The sequence below is a fragment of the Anoplophora glabripennis genome, unplaced genomic scaffold (assembly GCF_000390285.2).
Source record: "Anoplophora glabripennis isolate ALB-LARVAE unplaced genomic scaffold, Agla_2.0 scaffold266, whole genome shotgun sequence".
Taxonomy (NCBI): domain Eukaryota; kingdom Metazoa; phylum Arthropoda; class Insecta; order Coleoptera; family Cerambycidae; genus Anoplophora; species Anoplophora glabripennis.
In genome coordinates, this window is record NW_019416461.1 from 25,805 (window position 1) to 49,371 (window position 23,567).

Consider the following 23,567-nt stretch of genomic DNA (forward strand, 5'->3'; position numbering starts at 1 on the left):
GAAAAATGAGCCCTGATTCGTTTCTCTACGACTATTCGTCGAGCAAGAAGGGCCGATTTTCGAGATGAACTTTTTTCGAAAAAACGATAACCCGAAAAATTTTTAAAATTTTTTTAATTTTAGAAATGGTTTCTTTTTTTTCTTGCCAAGGGCTACAGTAACAGTAAGTAACAAGTTTCAAAACTTTTGAGATTTGAACCTTTAATTTGAGATATATCTCGAAAAGTAATGTAGCAATCGATGTGTTTAAAAATACGAATCGATAGTTTTTTTTAATAGCTACCTACAACTTTTTCATTTAACTTTATTCGATTGGAGTTCAACTAATATTTTTATTAGCGAAAAACCGTTTTTTACTTTTATCAATTTTTTAGGTTAGGTAACTTTGCCGTTTTTTGGTTCCCGGGAAAGTTCCTTTTTTTTGGATTTTTTTTCTTTTTTCCCCTTTTTTTTTTTTCCTGGTGGTATTTTTTTATAAATTTAACATTAGGTCGTGACAGATTGAATTGACTAATAACCATACTGGTGATAGCAACCTCTAGGTTTTTTGAACGGCTGTTATAACTATATGTATAATAGGCCAAGTTTTTGCCTGGGTGCTAGCATTAAGTGAGGAAATCGTTTCCATTTAATCACTCAACGGTGCTAGGTAAGACTTTAATTTTATTTATTCTATTATAACCACCTAAGAGCCCGATTAGTTTTCTAGCATGGTTTATCGAAGTTTTTATTAAATAAGCTCACCCTCGAGTTGTCTTAAACAACTTTTGAAGCAAAGTGTACTGTACATTTTTGTACTGAAAAAATCAGTTCTGCCTGCCTCTGTCTCGGCTCATAAAGTTGCATTTTATGTGGATGCCGACGACAAAAAAAATATTTCTTTTAATTTTAACTTTGTTATAGGGAGAAAAAAAAACACATTTGCCTGGAGGACCATTGATAAACATATTCAATTCACTCCTTATCCATTTATATTTCTTTAAGTTCAAAACCATTGCTTTAAGGGATAATAAAACACATTTATTGTAGAGAGCACTGAATGCTTTAATGAAAATATTTGTAGAAACTTGAAATATATACAAAATATTATTACAGAAATCATAATTCATAAAATAGTAGAATTAACTCAAATGTAACATAAAAAAAGTCGTTACTTATATGATTGCCATTGTCAATTTAATTGTAATATATTCAAGTAGGCTTTATATTCATACATGAAATTCAGATAATCCAAAATTACCAGTTTATAAATAAGAAACGTTTTTAGATTAACATTGGCAGTGCATATTTATGTTTTACACACAATTAAGGGCTATGTAGTTTCTAATGAAGCTTATAGACATCTATTACTGTTTCATTATATTATTTAAATGGTACGGTCATTTTTTATACATATATTCTTAATATTATTGCAACATTATTAATTATTTATTTATCTAAATCGTTTGCTTGCAACAAAAATATTTTTGAATCAATATCAACACAGATAATAGATTTTTTGATTCAGTCAGTCAATTTAAAGATAAAAGATCTATAGAATGGACTATGATATAACATACCCTAAGAATAAATCTGTCTTTTATTCTAACCTTTAACAGTGTTAAGTGACTTATAGCTCTTTGGTTATCACATAATAAATATACAAAGTTCACATTGCACTTAATTTTAAGTTTCACTAAACTGGAAAAATTAAAAACTTTAAAAAATAGTTTTCAATACCCAATTAGATTTTTAATATATATGTGTTTAATTTTCTTGCAGTGATTTGATTTTAGTACTTTGTATATTTAATATCAATATGAAGCATTTCAGTGCCCAAAAAATCCATTCTTAAAACTATGGATACAAAAGCATATATTAGAACAATAAAAATTCTAGGTAATTTAGATACATTAAACATTACTCTAAGAAATATAAATATTTGCTGTCAAAAATATAAACATTTATACACATCACACGTATATACAAATTATGAGGGAGCTAAAAGCAAACTGTTATAAAATATAAAGTAGGATTTAATATAAAGTAGGATTTAATAATAACTTTAATAAATTTAGGGTTTTTATAGTAAATAGGGAAATAATTCCGAACTTATGTTTGAGATGATTAACTGCAAACTGCAAAGTGAAAGTTATCAAATTAGTCAGGAGAATAATAATCGACATAGACATACGTATTATTAATAATTCTCTCACTTTTGTGAAGTTCTATGGAATGTAGAAACACTAGATTAAAGGTAAATAGTTATATCCTAGCTGTAAACAACTGAAATGCTTCAATTTGGTTTATGAAAGTTACTTATGCGGATTTAATTTTTGCTTCGCAATAAATTTAAAAGACTTTTAATATATGTTTATTTAGCTTGTAAATAGAAAAATCATGACAATATATAGACTTTACCAGAGATCAACACTTTTACTTAGCTATTTCATATATGTATATGAATTTCTAAACGCATTCATCATATTGTTTCTTACCAGAGGACAGGAGTATTTACAAAAAATAAATTGAAGAGAAAATTTGTTAGTACAGAAAATATAAAATTCCTAACAAAAAGAAATAGAGTTTATCCCTTAAGATATCTTTTGTAGTTCACACAAAGAATGTATTGTATTAGGTATTATTATTATATGCCTATAATTCGATTATGAAAAATTTTGTATGAAATGTGATAGAATGTATGATACAAAAGTTAATATAAAGAGTCGCAGAAATTACTGCCAAAAAAGAAAACCAATCCACAAATGTACAACTCTTTACAAAAACCCTGTTACTTATTGATTTGCTCTTCAAATTCATTAATTTATATCTAAATTAATGACAATTTCATTAAAGAAATAAGATTTTAGCGATCAGTACCATGAATAGCTCTGGTGCAAACATTATAATACAGCCACTGCTAACTCGAATATCTCCTTCCCTTAAGAATGGCGCATCTATGACATGAATAATTCCATTGGTGCATTCTATATTTGGTCTGAATACAGGTATTTCTTCTCCATTCCACATAATACTAAATGCTGTAAGAAAAATAAATTTCGATTATTAAGAAAACAATATGATATAGCAGCAATCTGTACCTTATCTGAGTAATGTGCCATTTATAACACCTACGAATATGGCAGACGTTATTTTTAATTGATAAGTTACACCTATTCTACAGTTTAATAACAGGATTACTCTACAGTTGAATAAAGAGGAATAATGGTAAATTACGTATACTTTAAATACAGCGGTTTCGAACCTTAGTTAGAAAAAAAGAAAAAAGTTCCCGCAAACAAGGATCAAGATGATTAGTTTCTAAGATACACAGTGCTCAAGTTGAAATTTCTGAAAACAGTGTGAATATATTCAAAACACAAAAATAAACAAATGTAAATTTAAAACAAGTTCTCAGTTTTGATCCTTTTCATTCCGGGACGGATAAAACTATAATTAACCAGAACTTTAAAATTTATACAAAAAACGTTTTATTTAATTACTGCCTATAAAAATAATCCAGATAATATTTTTTTTCTTCATCTAAACAACTAGCAAAGTTTGAATCATTACGAAACTAAAAAAAACGTAATAGACATTTTTTATGTGAAAAAGTTAAATTTTGAAGTTCTGCAAGTAAAAATATGTCATACCAAAAGAAAGATGAGCTAAAACTTTATCTAGGCCCCTTAATTAATTTTGCACGCCCGTGAACGATTCTAATTTTGTCATTTTGTTATACAGGGTGAGTTACGAGGAATTTTACGTACTTCTACCGTGATCAGAGTTCATTAAGGGATGTATCAAACGACCATTAAAAAGTGCCTACTCCTCTTAATTATTAATACCTATAGAGAGTCATTGATTTTATATTGGAATGGTTTTTTCAAATTCACTAAATTTTTGATGAAACGATAAATTGTTGGCTGGCATTCGACCAACATTCTCAAACAATCAGAAATTCAATGTCCGGTATAATAAATTTCATTTCAAGTTCTTATCAAAAAATTCACCCTGCAATTTAATTTTAATTTTTGATCTTCTGTCACTGGCAATAAAAATTTAAAAAGTGATGATAATGAAAAGTATGTCAAACATATATTGCTATGACTGAGAACATTCCACTTTTGTCATTCAAAAGGCAAAAAAATTGATTTTTTTCAATTTTTGACCTACGTCACTTGAATTTAAAATTTAAAAAGTAACTGAATTAAATATTTACAAAAATATATTGCTATGAATGAAAACATTCCATTTTTGTAAGAAAAAATTTTTTTTACCCAAAGCTTCAAATTAATATATGCTATAAGGGGTTAAATACCTATTGCTCTTATTATTTGATGCTGAATTGTCAGTTTTAGTCAAAATTGATTATTTATAAAAAATTAAATAGAAATGTGACAAAAATGTCAAATAAATAGCTTTCATTGCCGATTTGTCCACTTTTAAAATTCCTAGTTACATTTAAAAAAGCATACAGGGCGAATTTTTTGATATGAACTCTTCTAAGTATTTTTTTTGGGTCGGTCCTGGACTTTCTGTATGTTTGAGAATGTCAGTAGAATGGCAGCTAACAGTATATTCTTTCATCAAAAATATAGAAAATTTGAACAAACCGTTCCAACATTTTATTCAAAAAGAATTTTTGGACTAAACCTACAAATGACCTTATTAATAAACAAGTAGAATAAACACTTTTTAATGGTCATTCGATATTTACCTTAATGAGTTCTGTTTACGACAAAAGTATGTAAAATTCAGCGTGACTCACCCAGGAACATCTGTAAATTTTGATTTGTAAGTGCTGTTCTGTTTCTGTCCTATAAACATGTGAATTTTTTTTTCTTATTTTAGTGATTTCTATCAATAGGTACAGTTTGACCCATATTAAGTATTTTTTGAGACAATCCATTCGAATACATTCAAATAATAGAAAAATAAAGAAGAAACAAATATTTTATTATGAAGAAGATAGTAAATGGGGCGGTTGACAGCTCAATGGATTCTACATAAGAACTTTTATAAAAAAATCATTAAAAAAGTAGCTTTTAAGTTATAGAAAAATAGAAAAATTAACGCAAAGTTAGCGACTATAACGAATTCGTTTCCAAATAAAGCAAATCTGAACACCTTGCGGAATTAAAGGCAATCGTATCTCTTTATTTTTGTAGAAAAAAAGAAGATATATTGTGAGGAATGAGCATTGTACCTTTTTCATGGACTTTTAAGTATTATTTATTTTATTATTAGTGGCATTTTTCTACGTGAACAAAAAAGTATAAATGATCGATATGTGTGAAACGTGTAAATGTGGACGATCAGGTGCAGTGTTATAGTGATGTATATGTAATAGTTATCTAGCAGTACAATTAACAATTAAATAAGTATTAGTGCCGTTTGCCCCAATGTCGGCTCCATTCTTCTACTGATGTAGTTACAATAAGTACCCATAAAAAGAGATTATACAGAATCGTATAATCAGATTTATTATTAGGTACAGGGTGATTCACTATATTTTGACCCCCCCCTTTAACTTTTTTGTTGTGAGAATTATATAAAAATGTGAAATATAAAAGTTGCACGAGTTTTTATGAATTTTTCGAAAATGATAGCAGAAAAACAAATGAAGTCCAAACAAAATGACCGCGGATGTCAACTTTGTTAAGTTAAATGGAACACCCTATATATTTTTACATATTTGGATAGAATGTTCCTTGTGGAGCATAATCATATAAGGTTTGTTGGGTCCATCGCTAACAATAGGCGAGATACTATTAAAAAACGAAAAGAAGGTTTTTTTATTAAGAAAATAAGACAACTTGTAATTGTTAAACTTTTTTCAGGCATTTCTGTCTTTTTCCAATTACGTACGGATTACAGATTTAGTTATAATATATTTTGACAAATCAGACATTGATAAGGTCCAAAATGCGTATAGGTATTTTAACTAAATCTCATTAATTAGGCCGTGTGTGTGATGTCTCATGGACAATGTTATATGGTAGGCCGGGACAGTGACAGGTAATGTCGTGACAACATTGTTATTGTTTGACAGTTTGTATTATTATTTAGTTAAAATGGGTTACACAGAAGTAGAAAGTTGAAATATTATAGGAATTAAAATAGAGCAAAATTATTCTCCATACTCTATTTTAATTCTAAATAATTTTCTACTTCTATGTATCCTATTTTAATTAAATAATAATACATATTGTCAATCAACAACAATGTTGTCAAGACATTACTACCTGTCACTGTCACAACCTACTATACAGGGTGATTCACAACTTATCCAAAAAAATTTGGGAACAGATGCGGCATGAGAAATGGAGTCAATATTGTAAAAAAAAAAATTGTAAAATCCTTATAGTTTCTGAGAAAAAAATTATTGAAGTTATAGCACATTAAACCACTACATAGCTGGACAACTGTAGTCTCTAGCGTCATTAGCAATACGCGTTGAGAGCCATGTAACTCCTAATACTGAAACCCATCGTTGCGGTAGTTTTTACCCGTTAGCTCAGTTTTTTAGTAGTTAGTGTCAAAAATGGCTTGCGTGTATAGCAACTCAGAGTTGATGGATATCGTTTTAATTTATGGTGAAGCAAGACAACATTTGTATTATGGTGAAGTATTTGTGTTATGGTGAAGCAAGACATCATTTGTGTTAGTTCGTAGAAAGTGAGTAAGACGGACCCAAATGTGTTTACACGTGAGTGGATAAAATTTTGAACAATTGCTGTTGCAGCATCGGGTATGTCAAATGATTTTATTATTTAAAAACACAAATTAATTTTATTAATAATTAATAAAGGCAAAAGCATTTGAATTTGCCGATATAAAATAGGTGCGATAAAATTCTATTTACATATTTCTTTCCTTGCGAAAGTTTTTGTCCGTTTTTATCACGCCGCCATACCGGTCGCATTGTGCGAGGTCAGGGTTTACAGTGGACCAGTTTCCAGTGCCGTGCAGTGTATTTTTAAATCAATTTCGAACTGACCTTTTTGATTTTTTCTGTACAAAATTGTATTTGTAAGGGTCCCTTGTACATCCAGAATTTTTTTTTGGATAAGTTCTGAATCACCCTGTATAATGTCCATGAGTAATTAGACCTCTCACGACCTAATTAGTGAGATTTCGTTACATTACCTATACGCATTTTGGACCGTATATCAAAATATATGATAACTAAATCTGTAGATCCTTACGTAATTGGAAAAAAGGCGGAAATGTCTGAAAGAGGTCTAACAATTACAAGATGTATTATTTTCTTAATAAAACACCTTCTTTTCGTTTTTTAATAGTATCTCCCTTATTGTTAGAGATAGATCCAACAAACGTGATATGACTATGCTCCACAGGGAACGTTCTATCCAAATATGTAAAAATATACAGGGTGTTCCATTTAACTTAACAAAGTTAACATCCGCGGTCATTTTGTTTGGACTTCATTTGTTTTTCTGCTATCATTTTCAAAAAATTCATAAAAACTCGAGCAACTTTTTTATTTCATATTTTTTTATAACTCTTAAAACAAAAAAGTTAAAGGGGGGTCAAAATATAGTGAATCACCCTGTACCTACGTTTATAAAGAAATAAAAATAATACTTAATATTTGTATGTTGTTGAAATATTATACACTGGAAGCCGAATTTGAGGTTTTTGTGAAAATTTGCTGTTTGTGTATTTGTGCTGTAAAGTTGATTTTCTTTGCATACGACTTGATCAAAGCACGATAATTTGGGTAAATTCATTACTACTTTATCCCAATTTATGTATTTCCCAATTTCAGTTCTCCAGTTTCGCGCAATAATTTTTCCCTACGACTAAGCAAAAATAAGAGAAAAAGTTTATAAGAACACATGCCTCTAAAAGCTAACCCCTGAACTTATTTGTTTTCTAAATATCTCCGAAACCTATCGATGTAATGCAATGCAATTTAAAACTGGAAATTAGCTTTTGAATCTGTAACTCAAACAATAATTTCTAATTTTAATAGGAAGCATCCCAAACTGTGGGGAGGCTTTGGTAAATTTTGCTCCTTTTGTACATGGATTTTTCCACTGTTTGATCTCGAACAGTTTCAAAGATATTTAGATAAAACTACTTCCAGGGTTTGACTATCGGCTTTTTCTGCCTTTCTGTAATTTCTGTATTTTAATTGTTTAATGAGCTGGTAAAATATTGCAGGCTAAATTAAGGACACCTTGTATATACTGCTTTGTTTCAATAGGAAGAGATATTCTCCACATGATTACTTTATCAATATTTTAGTTTTTTTTAATGCTGTGATGAAATAATATTTCAAGAATAATTCAAATTCTATTATTTTACTGATTATGGATTTATAACACATTTAAATATTATAAACAGTAAAATCTTTAACGTTATGCCTTTTTTTTTCTTTTGTAAGGACTTTTGAATTTAACCATTCTCTTTACATGTCATATGGATACATTTTTTAATTACCTAGATATCTCTTAAATACATACTAATATTATAACCAAATAGTACAGCCTGGATGTATCTAGAACACATAATGAAAATTTTAAATGAGAATTTCAAAAAATCCTGTACCTGTATATTGGATATTTTGTTTATATGAACTTCTTTGTTAAAAATCAATGAAGTCTAAATAGTGCCTGTTTCAGTCAGCCATAGAGCTGCAACGAGATATTAAATGGAGATATAAAATCATCTACATTACTAAAGAAATAGCATTTTTTTGGCAAATTGATATAGGATAAAAGGAAAAGAAAACAATATCTTATCATTAATTGTAATGATAAATAAATATATTCTATTCAAATGATATAAAATGTAGTAGGTGTTCCATATAAAATATCACTTTGGTAAATACGAGTATTCATTAGCAGAAAAATTGTTACTTCTTTGGTAATTTAACCAAAAGTGAACAATATAATAATGTTAGCAATAGTGCTGCTTTAATTTCGTAAATCGTAGCAAAGATCAAGCCGTATAATAGAAAATCGTAGTTTCATGATGACACTTACTTGTATTTGATGAAGGATTATCTAAATAACAAAAAATAATGATAAATAATAATAATAATAATAATGTATTTTCTATCTTAGCCTCAAAATATAATATATATTTTTAGTTTGAATAATAAATGCTTGTTTAAAAATGTGGTATAGTCAAATACTTCCAAAATAATTAAACTGGCATTTTGCAAAATGATTAGTTTGTAACGTACCGGCATTTTCATTTATAAATTCCTAAATGGCAATTATCTATATGAAGTAGATAACAAAAACAAAATTACACAACGTTATTATTTTAATATGATCCCTCTTTTTCAAACCTTCTATGGAGAGATCCAGACTGGTTGAAGGTGCTACTCTCTAAAAATATTATTTCATTGAGGTCACATTAAAATGCAGTACGAACCCCTTTCCTGACGAGAAATATTACTATTTATATGCTGTATAAATTATTAAGACCGATGAAACATTTAATGTGCCAACATCTGCATTTTTATGGACTCCAGCTCGTTGGACGATTTGCATCTAGAGACAGCTGCTAAACATTTTTGCCCAGTTTGCACAATGTGTCTCCTATATATTCCACAACCAAACTCCTCGTACGCGTACATTTCTTGATTATTATTAAAAATATATTAACTGAATAATTATGTTAAAAGTACCTAAATTGATTCTAATAAACTTATCTCTGGCTTACGTCAATAAGAAATGCACAAGCATGTTCGAAGCTAGCCTAGCTGTCCGTAAAGGCTAATTGTTGGCCGCGGTTAACGCATAGGCTGACAAAAACAGGCTCGTTCACAAAAGTGCAACACTGATCCGTTGTTGTCAAAACCCCTAGTTTACTATTTACCTGAGATCTTTTAATTAATCACGCCTAATTGAACAATCAGCATTCAAAACAGTTGATGTTAACCGAAATCTCAGGTAAATAAAACACAGATAATGGCTATAGAAATTAGTTTTGATGTCTTTTATAACTTTTGTGTATGATGAAACCTTCCCTAATTTTGAGCCTTCTTGTTTGGTCCTGGAGTAAGAAATATAAGCAAATAAATATATTCTTGATCAAAATTTACGTGTAGTATATTTTAGTATATTTAATGAAAAAATGAGCTTACCTACAAAATATCTAGGAAAATTAACTCGGTCAATTTTTGCAATGAAATCATAACAATTAAATACAAACAAATAATAATCGTAAAAATTCCACAAATTAAGCTACTGCACAATTAAAATTAGGTCTGACCAAGAAAACAAGCAAAATGTCAACAAACCAAGCTGAATAACTATGAATGTGCCTCAAAGGGTCTGTCAGCATGATTTCTTTCTTTTCTTTGCCACATAATTCATATTTATAATTTAAATTTTATTGTCCCTCACATTTTACATTATAGATTAAAAGGGGACAAACACCAGCAATTGGCAGAATACCTAGTTTTTTTGCAAAATGCCTAGTTTTTATGCAAAATACTGAACTAAGCTTATATGTATACGTATTTTAATTATTTTGTATTTCATGGTAATCCAGTGTAGTAAGATAAAGTTGATTTCATAGCACTATAAAAACGGAACTGCATTTTTTAAATAAACCATCTTTAACATATCTCTTGCTCTAGCACTGGCATATTCTAAACAAACAATATACGGTTATTATTGAAAAAGAAATTATTTTAGGTCTTAAATTTCAGTCACTTGTTTCATGTACCTATTTCTTTGAAATTCCAGAAATATTAATTATAATGTTTTTTAGTAGTTTTTTTGGTATAAATGCGAATCAGACATTTATAAGTTTATATTGAAATTTAGCTTATTCCATAAAAATTTTGTCAAACGTATAAACAAATAGGTACGCGCTGGCCGATTTCTTTATACAACGGGAAAAAAGCAATAACTGGCGCATTCGCCATTTTATCGATAATTCATACAATTCAGAACTAGTGTTTGTTTATCAACGAATTTGTCATCTAACTTATGTTCCAATTTATTTTATTGTGGACATGAACCATATCAGTACCAACCAGACTATGACATTTATGCGTTTTTAGCATGTTACGTTGGCTTTACTAGCGTCAAAAACGACCCCGCACAAAACCAATGGAAAAAGACTTTTCGTCAAATTGCTTGAAACTGTGGGATCACAGTAGGTGATATGAGGTGAGGTCAGTAGGTGATATGATGTAGATCAAGAGTCCCTATGGGCCAGACCTTCGCCATGCACGATTTCGAAGAGCTGAAAGTCACTCAATATGGCCCAATCTGCACTTACAATTAGCTTTACTCAGGGCCAACGGCGTGGACGTGGCAGAAACTTGACCCCATGTGTACCGCCGTACACATGGTCTGGTTCTCCGAGAATTATTAGGAATAATTTCATCAACAATTGCCATCAAGAGGATCTATTATCTCGATGTAATTTCGAAAATTTCAGTCCAAAACCGACTGTTGAGTTCGTCTGGCGATGAATAATCCGATGTTAAAATGGAACTAATTGATTCTAGTGACTAAACTGTAGAGAAAATGATGATGAGGTAGATTTTTTATTTTGGACTGGGGGTTTTTTTAGAGGGCGGATAAACAGTCTGAGAGATATAAATTTTGTTTGGCTTCATCAATTCAACTTGCTTCAATCAAGCAGAGTGAACAAAAATTGTTGCTTCACTTACGGGTCAGAATAGAAATGATGTGCATTTGAAAAATACGAATTTTTGTATGTTTAGCCCTCACCTAGGTAATAGTAATTTGTTGTCCATATTCAAAAACAAAGTTAAACAAACGCATATCTTTTTTAGGTATAACCCTTTTTCACTTTTCGCCCAATTTAATCGTTTTATTTGTAAATTTTAAATAATGATATATTCCACCCTTTATATCAATTTCTACTATTATTTGTAGACAGTAAAAAAAATTGTTCTTATTTGAATACTTTACTTTATATTTATATTTTGAGTTACCCTGAATACGAGTCCATTAACATTTTTTCTCTAGATGATTTAGATAATCTATACCTAGTAATGCTTTTTAATTTTTTCACTAAAGAAATAGTCATAGTTGGCCTTGGCTTTCAATTACAAAGGGAATGGCGCAATGCCTTCAATGTGCTTTTTCAAAACCTATCTAACAAGCAATTCTTTACAATTAGCCCTCAATTAAAAATGAAAGTATTTTTGTCAACTTTTGCTTATAGTTTTTTTTAGATTAATATGTATTAATACATCTATTTTTTATTTTATTAACAATATACAAAGTGTCCTACAAACTCTATGACAATCTGTGACATTTTTTCGATTCATTTTTGTTTAGAAGTTACGAACATTTTAAAAAATAAACTTCTAAACAAAAACGAATTGGGCCTAGGTTCGTATAAGAAAAGATGTTTGAAATTAAACCAGCTACCACCTGTCAAAGTTTGTCATAGAGCTTGTAAAACACCCTGTATATGTCTGCTTTGAAAATATATTTTGATTACAACACTCGTGCCTAAAATCAACTTTATTCTTATCATCTTATTCTAAACGTTTAATCAGTCAGTGTATAAGAATGATATAGGACCTAAGGAGCAACACTTGCCACATGTTTGTTGTCACGAATTTTATTTCGAATAAATAGATAAGATCTACTTACTTTTGTCTTTTACTTCGTTGACGTAGAGTTTCAGTGATCCCCTCATGGCAGGCAGTTCAACATCTCGTCTCCGGCCGAAAGAGTCTGTCTCGTTCGTCAATTGTTTGATCCTCTCCATTGTGTAGACCAAGTCGGATATAACAAGATGACGTTCCAGGGTGCTGGTGGCCTGTAAGAAGAAATTCGCCTTATAAATGGCAGGATTTGCATTACGAAAGGTCACTGAACTGGCATTTCTATTTTTTTCTTGGATGCGGGGTCTCGTTATATTTTCCGTAGACGAAACGACGCGTGTAACTTTATAGGCAGCGGAAGAAGAAATAACTGGATAACGAGAAAATGGCGTATTGTTAAAGATAACGTTCAATGTTTATGCTTAGAGTTTAGGACTTTTTTTTGTACACATAAACATAATATTTTGTTTTGGAAAGACTAATAAAAATAGTTTCACTTGAAGTTTATGATTTTATCGTACATTACATACATTAAATGTAAAAATAACCTTAATACTGCATTACGTTATTTCCATGTGCAATATCTTTCTATTAATAGTCTTAAGTTACAGTGTGTTGAAGTAAAAAACAAATTTAATTATGTATATGTTTTTGACAATAACTCAGAAACTAAGAAATAATTTTTCATCACTTTTTTTTTATCTAATGAGGCCATTAAACTACGCTTTTTATGACTTTAAATTTTCACTACCGTATAGATACGGAAGATTTTGAATCTATTTCGCCCTGTTATTCATAAGCAAAAGATCGCATCTTATTTACTACATTACCTATATGCTGCCTTTTTTTATGATAAGTAGTTCACTTGCAAGGATATTATTTTATACTTATTACGAAATGGTAATAGGAATATCAAGGGATATCAAATAAATAAAATAAATTGCTACGTCAAGAACAGACAAGAATTTATGTAAATAAAATCTAGCTAGTTGTAGAATAAAATACATCCTTTAAATAGTTCCTAAAAACCTAATGCCTTCAAATCTGAAGAACAAAGAGATCATGTGGTAGAATTTTTACATCCTACGAAGTCTGTTCTGAAAATAACCGAACATGGAGATGGAGATATTTAGTGATAAGCAGTTGACAGCATTGCATTGCGCATAACCTCCTCTATATGTTCTTGGATTGTTGATATCTCATTTAGTCTTCGTGATATTGTTATTTAGGTGTATGTAATGTGTTTAAGTAATGATTTTTCAAATGTGCGATTTTCTGTAACAACGAATTTTGCGTGAAACTGGGGAAAACTTTCACGGAAACTTTTCAACTTCTGAAACAAGCTTACAGAGGTGATGCTCTGGGTTGTATGTAATATTACGAATGGTTTTCACGATTTAAAAGTGGTCGTCAGTCAATTGAGGATGATCCTCTACCAGGAAGGCCTTCGACTTCAATTGATGGCTCCCACGTTCAGACAGTCAAAGATCTGGTGCGTGCAAATCGCCGATTGAATGTCAACAGAAATTTCAGAAGAGGTCAATTGAGTTACTGCAAAATTTGTTCCTCGTTTGATGACCGAACAACAGGAATGACGATGAAACATTCATTCAAGGGATCATAACGGGAGATGGAAGCTGGATTTACGTCTACGACATTGAGCTAAAAGAAAGCACGCCAGTCTCGATCCAATGTCAAAGTGAAGCTCACTGATTTTTTTCGACTTTAATGGAAATGTGCATTTTGAATTCTGGCCTCAAGGTGAAACAGTGAAATTGTGTAGGTACTATCAAGGCGATATACAACGGTTACGTGAAAAAATCGGCAAAAAGAGACCAAGGTTGTGGCGAAACAACTTATGGTTCTTGCACCATGACCACAGTATAGAAAACAGTAAATTCACTGCCTATATAACCTATTTATAAAAAATGGACCCTAGTTTAATTTTTTATGTCGCTTTAAGTGACTGCGCAGATACCACGCGCAAGTAGGGGAACATCAAAAGCTGAAAGTTAAGCTGGGCTTGTTGGTGGACTAGGGGCTGGGCTTGCTGTTGCGCATATATCACGCGTCCCTTTACTGGACTTTTAGAGCAGTGGGGTTGTGGTGCACAAAAGAGGGGGAGTGAATTTACTGTTTTCTATACTGTGCCATGACATTGCGTCCGCACGTTCAGCTCTACCAATTCGTTAGTTTTGTACCAAAAATCATATTATTGTGCTCCTTCATACTCCTTACTCACCAGACCTGGCTCCTTGAGATTTTTTCTTATTTCAATAACATATAAAATTAATACTAAAGTTTAAAAAAATAAAGTTGTTTTATTTTCTGAACATACCTCGTATATTTATTTCTATAAGAAATTATGGAATATTTTTATTTTATTAATATACGTATAGTCTATTAATATACCTAGGTTGTCCCAATACCACAATCACAGATTTTTTAGCTCGAAATAATTAAACTTCTGTCTAAAATTTCATCGTTCAGGCGTTAGAGAGCGTTAAAGTTACAAACATTTATATTTTATAAATTAAATTTGGTTTACTATTACCTCTCCACAAAAGTCAATTTTTGACATATTGTAACCGAAGTAGTTGTATTTATACGCCAAAAATACCGCCATCCCTTAGTGGATATTTTGCAATTTATAATTTCAAAACATATTTTATGTTCTTCTTCTTCTAATGTCCTCTAACAAACAAAAATGGAGATGAGTATGATAAAGTCGGTTTTTTCTTATATATGTGATATTAGAAACGCATATTTACTACGCATTTGGGAAATAACGATGTATGTAGTTATTATTTAATAACTATTAAGTAATATTAATATTGTAACTTAAAATGAAAGTAAATGTGAACTTTGTATACCAAAAAGGTATTATTTACGTTCTCGGTTCGTGTAGATTTTACATATTCGCTTAAATATTCTATTGCCAAAGTGCATGGCTGGAAATAATTTAAAATGACATGTTATTTCTAGTTCCAGTTCCAGCGCAGTGCTGAAAAGAATGCAATTGTTAGTGCTTCTACACTCTTGTATACCGAGAATATTGCGAGGAGCTGTCAGTGTCGCGATGCAAAAATGTGTTAGTGACAGCGCGAATTTTACACTAATTTGCTACAAATGCATAAGGAATGGGATTCCAGTGTGTAGCAGATGTTTTAAAACGCAATATATAATATTTAATTTGAAAAGAGTTGCCTGATATTTCCTAGGTATTTGGCCAAATATTATGCTTCATTTCAGTAAAACTTCTGACGTAAGATCTTTGAAATAGTCTGTGTATAATTCTTATTAAATTTTCAAAGAACACTGACGATATTTAGTAAAAAAATAATATTACATGTTGTAGTAAACACGTTGCGGTTAGACAAAGTGGAGGGCTATACGACGGATAAGCGAGTAAATTATAAGTATGGAGAGTGTGTAGCTGAGACTGTGTGCAAATTACGTGGAATTTTCGGTATAAGGAACGCCTCGAATGAAACAACAAATTTAAACCAATAGATTCGGTTACAGACAAAGGAAAGAAACAGGTCGGACTCGTACTGGCTATGCAGCCGAAAATATTGCTACCGTGCGTGATAGTGTGGCGGAAATTCCTGTAATCTCAGTGCACCGTCAGTCACTGCAATTAAACACTTCAATCCGCAGCAGATTTTAACAGATCTGCATCATCTGCATTCATCTGCAGCCAGACGACCATTGAAGCCAGCGGACATTCATTGATTGGATGCCGGAGAATCAACAACTGGTTGGTGATTTTGCTAAGAAAATCATCTTTAGTAACGAGGCACATTTCGGTCTTAGTAGGTATCTGAACAAGCAAAATTGTCGAATTTAGAGCAGAGACAATCCTCGGGTCATTCAAAGAGTGACAGTGTGGTGTGGATTTTACGTTGGTGGGGTGTTTGGTGCATTCGTTTTTGAAAACGAGGGAGGCAGTTACTGTCAATGGAGAACGATATCGAGAGATGCTATTGAACTTTATTGTGCCCTCATTTGGATGGCGTGGATTTGGATCACTTGTGGTTCCAGCACAATGGCGCCACGTGCTACACGGCACGTGAAACGATCCACTTGTTACGGCAGAAATTTAATGGACTGCTCATCTCACGTAACAGTGAAGTGAATTGGCCACCTAGATCATGCGATCTTACCCCATGCGACTTTTTTCTGTGGAGATTCGTAAAGTCCAAAGTGTATTCTGCTCAAATGAATACCATACCTGAATTTAAAACAGAAATTCGGAGAGTTATCAACGAAATTCAGCCGTAGGCATGTGAAAGCGTGATACAGAATTTTCTTAAAAGAAGTCTAGTATGCAAATGAGTCGCGAAGGACATCCGTCCGATATCCTCTTTAATGGCAATGTCTATCATTTAAAAACATGTAAAAACTTTTTAATTGATAAAATCTGTTTTCCTCATATTAAATCCTGCCTTTCTTTTGGAACGCCCTTTATATACCCCATATTAACACATTGTACATAATATTTTTAAATTTTTCAACTGAAAGAACTCGGGCTTTTCCCTTCAGTATTTTTCAGTTTTAACTTGGCAACTTCTTTCACAACAAGTATATACAATATTTTACAGTTAAATAAAAATGAAAAGAGTACTTACGTGGAAGGCATATTCTCCCATGAACAGTTTCTTTATAGCAGAAGGAAGTTTAACTTTCGCATCAGCCCAAGCCTTGTTCCGTGGTACGAAATATGTGAATTTCTTGCTTGTGTCGTTTAATATTTTATTGAATCCTTGTAGGTTTCCCAAAGAAAAGGTATTGCTGGGAATAAAACATTTGGTGTTAGTAATGTCTTGGATATGTAGGGAGAACTTTAAGTATGTACATTTATTGTAACACGGGGTATAATTCGCGATGTAAATGACTCCATAGAAAGTTATTTTTTAAAATTACAAATATTTACGGAGATATAATTTTTTTAAATACGCCCTCTTACATGTACATTTTGCGAATTTTATAAAAACCTAAATCATTTAGTTTTATACCGTAGATTTCATCTAACTCTAATCCACCGTAACGGATTTTAGTTTAAAAAGCAGTAACTGCTTTTATAAACGAACGTAGGAAGGACGAAAATATATCACGGACATTGGACCACAAAAATATATGCATATACAGAAATATATGTTTAGAAAATATGTTGAGTATGTAAGGGATTCGTATTTTTATAATTTCAATTCCTTGCATAACATACGTGTTCAGATGTACGCTTTGCAAATAGAAGTTCACAAACAAAAGTCATCCGACAATTTTTAAAGCAGTCACGTTTTAAATCATATCATGCTTTACAACAAAACTTATCTGAAAGCCTTTTATTGCACATGATATAAAATACATAGTTAAAATATTTCTTCTATGATAGTACATAATGAAATTTTATAATTTGTGTATTCATCGAACAAAACTTTTCAAATGATGCTGTGGTACAAAAGGAGTACAACTTAAAATGCAATATTCAATAAATTGTAAGAGGGATTATAAAATCGTATAAATCCTATAATTCAAAAATTCCTATAAAATTTAATGACAAAATTATAAGGTTTTGACTAAGTACGACCATAAAATAAGTGTTGGAATATTACATCATTTTTTGCTTTAAGAAGCTGATATTCAGCTAAGAAAATCTGTCTTCTGAATTATATGAACAAAATTCTGAATCAAATCTAAAAAAAAGCAGACGGAGAAAAATTATATTAGTAGGATGTATACAAGTATTATTTATTTCTGTTTATTTAGATATTTCGCTCCTATGATCCAAATTAATTAAACAAATCCTTCCTCTAAAAGAATCAGGGAAATATTTCGCTCTAAGTAAAAATGTGTTCACAAAAAATTATACTTTATATACTAGCTTTATATACTTAATTATACTAGCTTTGAATGCGAAAACATAATTTTGCGACACGTTAGCGTGACGTAGTGGTATACCTACTAATACTTGTTTATTTTTGCCTATCTGTTTCCCTTTTACTTTTCATACAGTATGTCCAGAGTAACAGTGGTCAAGATAGAAACATTATTTTACGGAATAATTTATTTATAACAGAAAATCTAAGAGTTTACATATATGAAACAAATGAGTTCCGGATAATCCCAACAACTAGGGTTATTGCCAAATCATTTTACTTATCTGAAATAAATCCCCTTCTAGGTGAATTTTCATGTTCCACATTTTCAATAGGATCATATCTTCCCTTTGAGGTTGTCTTGTAGGTCACAATATACCTCGGTATAATTTATATTATGTATTCTTAAAAACATAAACAATAAGATTAAAGTTAATTCATTTCTAATAAAATTTTCATTATATTAAATTATAAAGAATTTGTCCTTTCCTTCGTCTCTTTTTTTTTAGAGATTTATATCTCGAAAATCACCAAAGGTAAATTTCTTATTATCAAAATAATGAAATTTCTAAATATCAAGTTTCGTATGAAATGAACCTAGCTAAGAATATCCCTAAAATTTATTCTTCTATCTTCTTTTAATATAAGCAATATTCTTTAAATGCATCGGTATAAAATCAACACATGGGATTTCTTATATCTCATAATTTCCTACATATTTTGTATTCTATATTTACAATTACCTGAGCGTAGGGTCGGCCTTTAATTTATCATAAACTGTATTATATGGTATCCCCAGAACACGGTCTATGACGTGAATGATACCGTTTGTGGCCGCCAAGTCTGGCTGGATTACAGTAGCGGTGACACCTCCACCCTCGACAGTTAGCACGGTTCCATTGTTTACAAAGTTGAAGTACAGACTTTTTCCCTTATTCAAAGTGCTTGCCTGAAAGCGAAACCGTAAATCAGTTGCCGAAAAATAACAAAGCTGGTAAGTATGGGGAAAATAACAAATTATGCGAAATGAAATTATAAAATAAATTGTTATCCAGTTTTATTTGTGAATATAACCTGGAATTCATAAAAGCACCACACAAAATATATTGATCAAATGGTTGTATAGAAGTGTAGGAACAATTTGAGTAACTACGAGGTAAAGTGAAACGAGATATTGTTGACGACAAACACGATTTTAGATAACTGGTAAATTTTTTGACACCCTCATCTATTTCCAGTAAAGTTTCCACCACACCATCTTATTATTTCACAGCGTTCAAATGGACCTATTTTATTTTGCTTTCACATCTACAATAAATTTTTTTAAATCTTATATGCGTGATCGGTGTCAATTCGTACATTATAGCGGCTTTGCATACAACAAAAATCGTTTCTATCTGGACTGCGTCAAAGTTCAGTGCTTTTTAATGCTGATGATTTGGGCCTGATTCTGTATTCCTCAATGATTTGTTATTTAGTTATGACTGTAAACAATACGTCTCTGATCCCACTAGAGTGACTGCTGATACTGAATCTTTACTTGACTTAATTATTTCTAACTGATTTGTGTATTAAAAACGTTGAAGTATTAGATATTTGTTTCTCAGATCATAATGTAACATCTTGTGATACTGCACTAACATGTAACGTGTCTAAACCTCTTGTAAAGGAATATCGATGTTACCGTAATTTTAATTGGAAAGCTATCTATAATATTAATTCTTTGATTGAAAGTAATTTTTTTAATGAATCTATTACGAGCCTTTTCGACAGACATACTCCATTAAAGAAGTTACTTTTAAAACTTCAAAAAAAGAGAACCATGGTTTAGTGATTAGAAAACTTAAAAATAAGGCTTGGCTAAGATTAAAAAAAGTAGATATGCTGCACATAGAAATTTTTTTTGTGGCATTCGTAATTATTACGGTAATGCTGTAAAGCGAGAACGCGCTGCTTTTTATTCCTACAATGTAAATAGAATTAAAAATGACTTAAAACAGTTATGGTCAAAATTAAAATCGTGGGGCGTTGTAAGTGATAGACTAAATGAAAATCTTCCTGATGAGACCTGCAATGCTACTCTCATTAATAATTACCTCACTGATTCTACGCCTAATTTAAATGTTAACCAAGATTACATCTCTTACCTTCATAATTCTAAATATAAAAACAATTTACATTTTACATACACAGCTTCAGATATTAATAAAATTCAATATTTTATTATGAAACAAAAATCTCATACAATGGGTTCAGATGGTATTTCTGTCAAAATGCTTCAAGTGTCGGTTAAATGGGCATCGGCCCCACTTACACACATAATAAATTTTTCATTAGAGATTGGTCAGTTACCGGAACAATGGAATGTTTGTATTAGACCATCACCAAAAACGTTGAAAGATCTGCGTCCAATCAGTATGCTGTCTGTTCCTCTCAGGTTTTCAGAAAGGGATTAGTTCTTCAGCTTTATTGGCTAATGTAACTGATGACATTTTGACAGCTATCGACAATGCTCTGATTTCGTCTCTAACTTTACTGGATATGACTAAGACATTTGACTCAATTGACATCAATTGCCTTATTGCTATACTTCATTATTATGGTAGGTATTTCTAGCAATATATAGTGCTGTTTTTTTAATTACTTTCACGGTAGAGAACAATATACTAGATTAAATACAGATTCCTCGATACTAACATCACCTTATAGATCAGTTGGTTCTGGTGTTCCTCAGGGATCTATATTAGGACCACTTTTGTTTAACATGTTTACAGCACATTTGTCGAGAATTCCTTTGAATTGTAAACTAAATATGTACTCTGACGATTTACAACTCCTTTATAGTTTTAAGCCTTCTAATTTAAATATTGGCACATCAGTTATTAATAATGACTTACAACTAATTCATGACTGGAAAATAAAAAATACTTTATTAGTTAATACTAATAAAAGTCAAAACATTCTATTTGGAATATTAACTCAATTGCGAGGTCTGGATAACTTTCCCGTTTTAATTAACAATGAAAATATTCCTGCAGTCAATGTTGTTAAAAATCTTGGGCTGACTTTTGATTCGTCGTTGACTTTTTCGAATCATGTAACCGTTATCTGTAGAAAAGCTTTTCTATCATATCATTAAAACAGTTGCAATGCTTTAAAAAGTATCTAAATCCTCAGATTAAAATTTTACTTGCCGAATCTTTAGTCTTATCTCATCTGAATTATGCTGACCCCTGCCTTTTTCAAGAAAATAAACACCGTTTGCAAAAAATACAAAATTGTTGTGTCCGTTTTATTACGAATGTCCCCAGTTTAGTCACATAACTCCATATTTACGTTCCTTCAATTTGTTGCGCATTTCTGAGAGGAAACTTATTCATTTTGCCTGTTTTATACTCAACATTTTAAAGAATAACAAACCTACATATTTATGTGATAAAATAAAATTGAGATCTGAAACACATACTTAAGATTTGAGATCACTGAGTAGCAAAGCGTGTATTACTTAGAATTTTCATTCCGTTATCTTAATCAAAAAGAAATAATAAGACCTCTTTGGAGGGCCAATGTTTATAGGAACTTTTTTTACTATTGTTGGCTCTACTTTCACCCCCTTAAATTTTGTGCCAATTTTTCCAAATACCCTGTATACGGTATTATAAGAACATTATATACAGGGTCGGAAAGTCCCCATGGTTCATCGGCCGTTACGTGAGCGGGATAAAGTAAGTCATAGAAATCCGTGCGATAGAGAAAGATGGCTATAATGAAGGCGTCTAATAGTCACCGCCCATTTCGCCCTTCCACAAATAAGAAGTGGATCTTATCATTTTGACACAAAAAATACCACTTGTACAAAAAAATCTGTTAGGTAAATGTAATAAATTACATAGCATAAATTATTTTCATCTAAACACAATGCAAGACAATTTTAGTAAACTAAAAAAATTAGATAAAAACCAACTTTTTACTTTAATTTTTTAATAACTTCAGGCACGTAACATAATTTTGCGGATACCTAACTTGTGCCAGGCCTATTTTCCATTTTACACTTTATAAAGGAGTTGCTGTTAGAAATATCCTAAACCTTTGCTACAAGATTTCCCGACCTCATTGATAAGGCAGCTCAAATCTTAAATTGGTACAAATTATCAAATTATCAAGGTTTTACCTTCAGTTTGTGTTGTTAATTGATTAAAAACTGTCTTTCACATTCGATTTTGAAGAAAATTATAACTTCTACTTTCTACTACTATCCAATAAGGTAAATCTAAGGTAGCACACAATTAGGTACAAGGAAGCGACACAAATTGTTGAAGTCGAAGACGATTTAACTAAAATATCTCTCCAAAGTTGCCTCGTTCATCCACGAAAGGACTTCAAACTTGCCAAATTTTAAATATTTTCAATAACCCTAAAATGCTTTAACGTTTATGAATTAAATTTTCCATGGCAGTATTTGTGCACTAGTCACTTTTTTGACGCAATAGCGGANGGTGGCGTTCCCATTAGCACGACCATACATGAAATGCATGTCTGTTAATTCTGCGTTAGAGTAACCAGCCATAGCGAAAGAAAACTGGTGCACTGAGAACAACTGTCAAATACGTACTGTTTATTTCACTAAACATCAACCAACTGTTATAAGAAAATACACAACGTTTTTTCAAAATAAAAAAGGGGCTAAAAAACATAAAACACTCCATATCTCCGCAACCGTTACTTTGCGGACCCATGTTTATTGAGACTTTTCTGGCTATTTTGGTTCATACTATTACCTCCTTAAATATTTTACACTCTTTTTTTAACACCCTGTATAATACAAACTTTCTACATATTAGATATATTAATTTTTTTTCCTTTAGCAGAAAACATTTTTAGGGACGCCCATGAAACTCATTAAATTTTATTGTCAGTCGTTTTTTTGCAAGTTCAACTGACTTTAGAAAGACTATAATAGAGTTGTAGTTTTAGTGTGTTATAGTAAAAAAGCTGTATTTAGGACATAGATAGATGGTTATATAATTAATTATATATAATTATATAATTTTTCTTTTTTACATCTAATATAAACAATCGTACTTACATTGATTAGTTAAAATTAATTGCCATATTAAAATCGC

At 31.0% G+C, this 23,567-nt stretch overlaps 1 protein-coding gene across 4 annotated transcripts in view; it reads right to left on the reverse strand.

The window, feature by feature from the left end:
• Positions 1–1,025: 1,025 nt before the first annotated feature.
• LOC108908705 (fasciclin-1) overlaps positions 1,026–23,567 on the reverse strand; it is a 566,423-nt gene continuing 543,881 nt past the window's right edge. For 3 of the 4 annotated variants that reach the window (XM_018712824.2, XM_018712823.2, XM_018712821.2), the window contains 5 exons: positions 19,188–19,393; positions 17,197–17,359; positions 12,612–12,780; positions 8,997–9,017; positions 1,026–3,020 (listed from right to left, as the gene is read on the reverse strand). In XM_018712824.2, coding sequence (XP_018568340.1) covers positions 2,830–3,020; positions 8,997–9,017; positions 12,612–12,780; positions 17,197–17,359; positions 19,188–19,393 — 750 coding nt within the window. In that variant the 3' untranslated portion in view covers positions 1,026–2,829. The remainder of the gene's footprint in view (positions 3,021–8,996; positions 9,018–12,611; positions 12,781–17,196; positions 17,360–19,187; positions 19,394–23,567) is intronic. The other variant, XM_018712822.2, reaches the window with a different exon arrangement.